The 6,517-nt window shown below is 31.3% G+C and overlaps 1 protein-coding gene across 1 annotated transcript; it reads right to left on the bottom strand.

Annotated features, from left to right (window-relative positions):
* Window positions 1-871: 871 nt before the first annotated feature.
* On the bottom strand, window positions 872-1,573 carry LOC107464891 (uncharacterized). The gene has a single exon (XM_016083853.3). The coding sequence runs from the start codon at window positions 1,451-1,453 to the stop codon at window positions 1,085-1,087; it is 369 nt and encodes a 122-aa protein (XP_015939339.1). The 5' UTR covers window positions 1,454-1,573; the 3' UTR covers window positions 872-1,084.
* Between the last annotated feature and the right edge of the window lie 4,944 nt (window positions 1,574-6,517).

Below are 6,517 nucleotides of genomic sequence, written 5' to 3'. Positions count from 1 at the left end.
TTGATTTTATATAATGGATTATGTTTCGTTCATTCAATACCATACAATTGTTTCACCATGAGTACATGTTCTATTCATTATGCAAAAAGTTATTTGAATTTGATTTTATATAATAGATTATGTTTCGTTCACTCAGTACTATACAATTGTTTCACCATGAGTACGTTGTTCAGTTCATTATGCAGAAAGCTGTTCGAATTTGAATTTATATAATGGATAATGTTCCATTCATTTAGTACTATACAATTGTTTCACCATAATAACATGTTCGGTTCATTTCTGTTATGCACAATTCAAAATGCTTCCTCCTTATTTTCTACTGCTTCTTCACCAGGAAGAGAAGGAGGAAAAGACAAAAAAAATACAACAACAAAAGAATGAGGAGGAGGAACACGAAAAAAAAGACGATGCTCCATGCATAAATGAGCGTAAGAAGAAGAAGAAGAAATGGGAAGAAAAAGAGAAGAAGCATAAGGAAAAAAGAAAGCGGAAAAAACATGTAACTTAAAATTACTTGAATAAACTTGAATGCCAAAATTACTTGGAAGTGGAAAATATCTCATATTAAATATACTATTCTATCCTTCTAATTATAACATATTAGAAATTGGATTAGCTTTGCGTGACCCAAACTATTACGCAAAGACTGCAGTTCGCTAGTTATTGCCCTTAACAAGCATACAACTTCTAAGAATACCACTCACGTTCATAATGTGCTGATGGAATCTTGCTTCAGCACCATAGAAACTCCTAATTTTAATAGAAACTTATTCCCTGGTTTTTATGACCTTAGTTGCTTTTAAAAATATGCAACATATATTTGCAATCGTTAATAAAGATACCATATATTTCCAGAATACAATTAACAATATGTTAAAACATAAAATTATTTATTATCTTTAATATGTTTAAATTACAGAGGAAACCTAAAACCAAGCAGGTTACACAGAGAATTTGGTTCCCCTTCTTCTATTAAAATTGCAACACAACTTACACAGAGGAAACCTAAAACCAACATGGTCTCATTTGATCAAAATTGCAACACAACTTACACTAACACATTGGCAGTGACGGAACTGGGCTCTTATCTCCAAAAGAATTCTTGAACTGATGCTTGCCAATAGAGAACAAGCAAAAGCATAAGCAAAACCGCCGCAAGTCCCCAAGAAGAGCTTCCGATTCTGAGCACCCATGAGGGGTCAGGAGAAGGTAGCAGTGAGGATCTCGGAGAGGTCGAAGGCGAAGACGCTGTTCTGATGGCAATTATGAGTCCAGCAAGAACCATAGGGAGAACAAAACTAGAGCTCCATCTTGATTCATGGTAGCTCCTCGTATCGCTCTTGGAGTTGGCATACAAAGGAGATAACACCACTGCTGAGACTAGAGCCAACATCATGGCCAGTGATCTTTGGGAGGTGCTCTGGCTTGAGAAATTAGACATGGTAGCAGCCATTGGAGGCGATGAATGAAGAGAGTTATGTTTAGTGAATTGTTTTCTTGAAATTTATATTGGGTGTAAAGGGGGATAGTGTTGGGTCATGGTCTAAGGTGCGAAGGAATCTAGTTGGAATTGGATGGCCAAAGTGATAGACAAACAGCCGTCCAAAAAGATTAAAATGATGAAAGAGTAGGCCATCAAAAATTCAAAATGATATCTAAAATATTCTAGTACCAATAAAATGAATTTCAAATAAATAGAACTATCTGCTAGTGTCTAAAATAGTATACCAAAAATATTATGTACATATAAAAGTTTAGCTATTATGTATTTATGTATAAATAATATATATGTTATTTAATTTATTTTTAAGATATATTTTGTATTTTAATTTATATTTTATATAAATGACTACAACAAATCACAAGGGGTTGTTTTTTTTAGAATATATTTTAATTTGTGAATGTTAATTTTTTTTTTTGGATACTATTTTAATGGTTTACTTAAGAATAAGAGTATACAGAATTGATAAAAAGGTGAAAAGGATAGAAGAGAGAAGAAGGGGAGATTCAATTATTCAAATGGAAGAAACACGTAAGGTATATTTCCTTCTTGCTTTTTGGTGTGTTCATATTATGGTAGTATTATATCTATAGACAAATGTGGCTGTAATCAATTTACTTAGCTTATGGAGAGTTGCTGTAATCATCATCATAGACAGCAATAATTTGCATTCGTTTTAGCTTTTTTCTTTTACCTACATTCGGGGTAACCTTGAACTTTTCCGTTTAATTTATTTCAAGCATGACCTTTGATCCAAGGAAAGTCCTTGCTCTACTAATTGTTCAAAAGGCACTTTGAAAAGTAACCGGGATTAATATCAGTAGCATCTTTTCTTCTTTATTTTTTTTTTTAAATTCGGATCCAAAGAATTTTGCTAACCTAAGAACACTTAGTAGAAAGGTTTTTTTTTTTTTTTAAATCTCTTTATCTCGCGTAAGATAGTAAGATACATCGACAACGATAAAATAGGCTATGTTTTTTTATGTTGTTGTTAAAAATTTAAAATTAATAAATAATAAAGTCAACCATATTACAAAATATTTTCAAGAAAATATGCACATTGAAAAAAAAAAAGATTTCATTTGATTTATTTTGTCAATTACCAAAATTATATCACTAAATCTTTTTGTTACCTCCTCCTATGCATGCAAGACTTTCGTACTAATGGCTCGTCGCTGCATCATTGTTATTGACGGCGAAGTAAACTTAAAAAATAGAGAAATGCTAAGGGCCAGCAATATTTGTGATTGATAGTCATTAACTAGCCATCAATGATGATTTTATGGTGTGAAATTGGTGTGAGATTTCATTCAATGGCTCACATTTTTCTGCTGGTTACATGCTGGCCAAAATGCAATAAAATTGTTGACCCCTAGACTTTTCCTAAAAAATAACCTATTCAGGAGAGATAAGACTTTAGCTCAGTGACAAACTATGAATTAGGAAAACTTTTTTTATTTATTATCACATACACTTTCGACATGACACTCAACCATAGGACAGATCCAAAAATATTATTATGAAAAGTTAATAATATATATAATATTAAAAAATTTTGTAAAAAATTATATAACTAAAATATATAATAAAAATATACAGATATAGAATATATTTTAAAATATAAAAAAATATGTGGATATTTTTTATTATTAAAATAGTCAATTTTTTGTATCATAAAATTCATTGATAATGCAATCTGTGTCAAATTTTTTAATAATTTTTTTAAATATAATTAAAAGACAATTAACAAAAAATTTATCTTTTATTTTATTTTTTAGTTATTTTTTAATTACTATCATTATAGATGAAAAAGATCTCTCAATTGTAGCTGCTGAAACAAAGAGAATTAATAGCAAATGAATCAAGAATGATTGTCACAAGAAGAAAAAAAATTCACTTTATTGGATTTGAAAAATTTTATTTAATTAAAACATATTTTTTTAGATTTTTTAATATTGTTACTTATATTTTAGATATTAAAAATTATTAATATTTAAGTTAAATTGGACTCTTATTTATACTAGACTAAATATTAAACAATTTTTTTTAAAATTAAATCATATTTAATAACTTATTACTATTAATTTAAAAAAAAATCTGGGAGAGAGGGGACGAGGCTTCCACTCGTCTCTCGTATGTCCGTCCTTACTCATTGACACTCGTCCGACACACGTATTTTAATAAAAAATAAAAAAAATTCGGACATACTTTGACACACCTAATAAATACATCACGTGTTAGCGTATCCAATCTTATTCTTAACATGTATTCTTGAAATGAGTTTAGAAATAGTATATATTATTAATTATTAAAACAAAAATTATTTTAAATAATTAAAAAATATTAAAAATAATTAAAAAATTAATTTATATTTTAGTAACAATAAAATACTAAAATATAATTACAATTTATCTAAAAAATACTTTATATTTTATATATATATATCGTGTCTTCATGTTTTATAAAAATTTTAAATTCGTGCGTTTGTGTGTTCTGTATCATATTGTGTCCCGTATTCGTATCAATGTGTATACATCATTAGTGACAAATCTTGGTGATTCTTAAGGTGTTTTATTCAGACTTAAAATTTGACTTAAGCCAAATAGTGTCATAGGTGACAAATCTTGGTGATTCTTAAGGTATTTTATCCGAATTTAAAATTTGACCGAGACCAAATAGTAAATAAAAGTCTTTAAATATTGTATATATGAGTATAGTTAAATTTTCTCAATTTTTTTTATTTAAAAAAATAAAGTGTAATTTTTTATCCTAAATTTTATAGATAAAATTTAAAAAATATATAAAAAACATTAAAGAATTAGATATTATACTTTATTCATTTAATTAAAAAATTGAAAAAATCTATTTCCATAATCATATAATATGCGTAAATTTATGATATTGTAATGTCTAGAATAAAAAATTATCCGACTCATAAAAAAAAAAAAACACATCCCCAAAATCAATTGTCTCCAAGGACCAATTCTTATCACATGGCATCATGCCATCATCACAACCAAACCTCATCCAGCCTAGACTGAAACCCAAACTTATCCATCTTAACCAAATAACACAAGAGTAACCCGCATTAACTTACAACTTTGGTTGAGGCTAATCTAGCTCACAAACGTACCTAACAAAGGAATCTTTTTCACCTTAGCAACCTAGGTGGAGTCCAGACTGGGCAAACTTAACCTCTGCATAATGAAGTAAGGTTTCTAAATGTATAGGTTGCACATTTTTCGGAGCTACCTATCTTTGGAAATTAAGAAAGGGACTCTGCTAGGAACTAATAGAGTATTTGTATAATAAAGTATTTGTACAACGTATACAATGAGCTGTTTGTTTGACCTAATATAAAATAAAAATAAAATTTATCCATATTTATCCTAAATTCAAAAGCACTGTTTGTTTTGACCACATAATTCCTAATCCTAATTTTCATTCATTCCTCTTTTTTGAACAAATGGTCACCCTACCCCCAAAAGCCCTCCTCCTTTGCCGCTGAACATCCCATCCCCGCACCTCCGCCTTCCCGGAAACCTACGTCGGTGTCAATCAGAACCGCATCGCCCTGACTCTTTCGCGTGCCTCTAGCGTCGCTGGCAGCAACTGCTTCGTCCATCAGCGCCGTCCCGAGTTGTAGTGCCCAACCTCCGTCGCACGTCATCCGTGGCTGGTGGCAGCTGCTTCGCCTGGCACCGGAACTCCGCCGCTACCCTACGGGCGCTCATCTTTTGTCATCTGCAGTTCTCAGCACCAGTCACACAGATCGGTTGCGTGTCTTGCGTCAGCTTGGGGCATGGGTCCTGCTTCTGGCGTCCACTAGCTGAAGCTGTGAGGACGTACCATCGTCGACAATTTACGGTTATATAATTCATTTTCATGATTCCTGTTTCTGTTGGATCTAGCTGTAGATACGAATTATGTTGCTGGGATGTTTGATTGTTCAAAGTGAAAAATTCAGATGTATGTTAAAATTTCTATATACTGGAACGTGTGGCATAATATCTGGGTGTAGATGGTTGCAATTGTCTTGTTTTAATGTTAGCGCGGGAAGAGTCACAAAAGTTCGGTTTAAATAGCATAGTATTTTTTCGTCGCTATGTGGTCCTTTGCATGCAATGCGGCGTTAATTAGTTGACCTTTGTCGACCTTCAGTTCACAATATATGGATGGTTACTTTAGTATGTAATTGGATGGTTGGTTTCCATAATCAATCTTCTAATTGCTTAGCTAAACATCTTCAGTGTTTTGATATTATAATATTCTTTGCAAAATATGATGATGTTGTTTAGTGCATGCAAGAGTTAAAGAGATTTCGTTGTATGATTATTGATTTTGGGATATGTATTTTTAGTAGTTACTATTTGTTTGGGATGAATCTGTATAGGCATTGAACATTATTAGCGATGCTTATATACTAGTGATACTTGATAACAAAAGGTTAATAAGTTGAAGAATTATATAATGGACCTACACTTGCTACATAGCAGCTATATATACCTTCCATTTGTTGGAACCTAGCACTTTCGGTTGGTTCTGTTTTTTTGATATCCTAATTACCAGTCTTATAGAGATGGAGATTGGATGATGACGACGTTTTCAAATTTGAATTTAAGATTACATTCTTTTGTCTCTTTCCATCCCTAGAATTGAAGGTCTCATCGTCATCTTACTGAAGAAAATTATTGCCTTCTTATTTTAGCAAACAGCCATTCAAATTCAATGGATGAAGCAAGTTTTGTATTTTGAGTTGAGGATTTCAGCTTCTGGCCTTGTGTAAATGTGTTATAGTGTGTGGTCATATTTTCTCTCTTTTCAACTCATTTGCAACATTATTTAAGCCCTCCATACACCACTCATATCTTCTCTTTAATTTTCTAACATGTTTAAAATTTGTAAAACGAGGAATATAATGCCACCAACTTAAGGGCTCAATTTTATGGAAATGGAACACATATGTGTGCTATTCTTCGATATGGATTCATGGGGGACTAGACATATATGTGGGAT

The sequence above is a fragment of the Arachis duranensis genome, chromosome 9 (assembly GCF_000817695.3).
Source record: "Arachis duranensis cultivar V14167 chromosome 9, aradu.V14167.gnm2.J7QH, whole genome shotgun sequence".
NCBI lineage: Eukaryota > Viridiplantae > Streptophyta > Magnoliopsida > Fabales > Fabaceae > Arachis > Arachis duranensis.
Note: the sequence above shows the minus strand (reverse complement) of the source record. Positions and strands in the feature narration are given on the sequence as shown.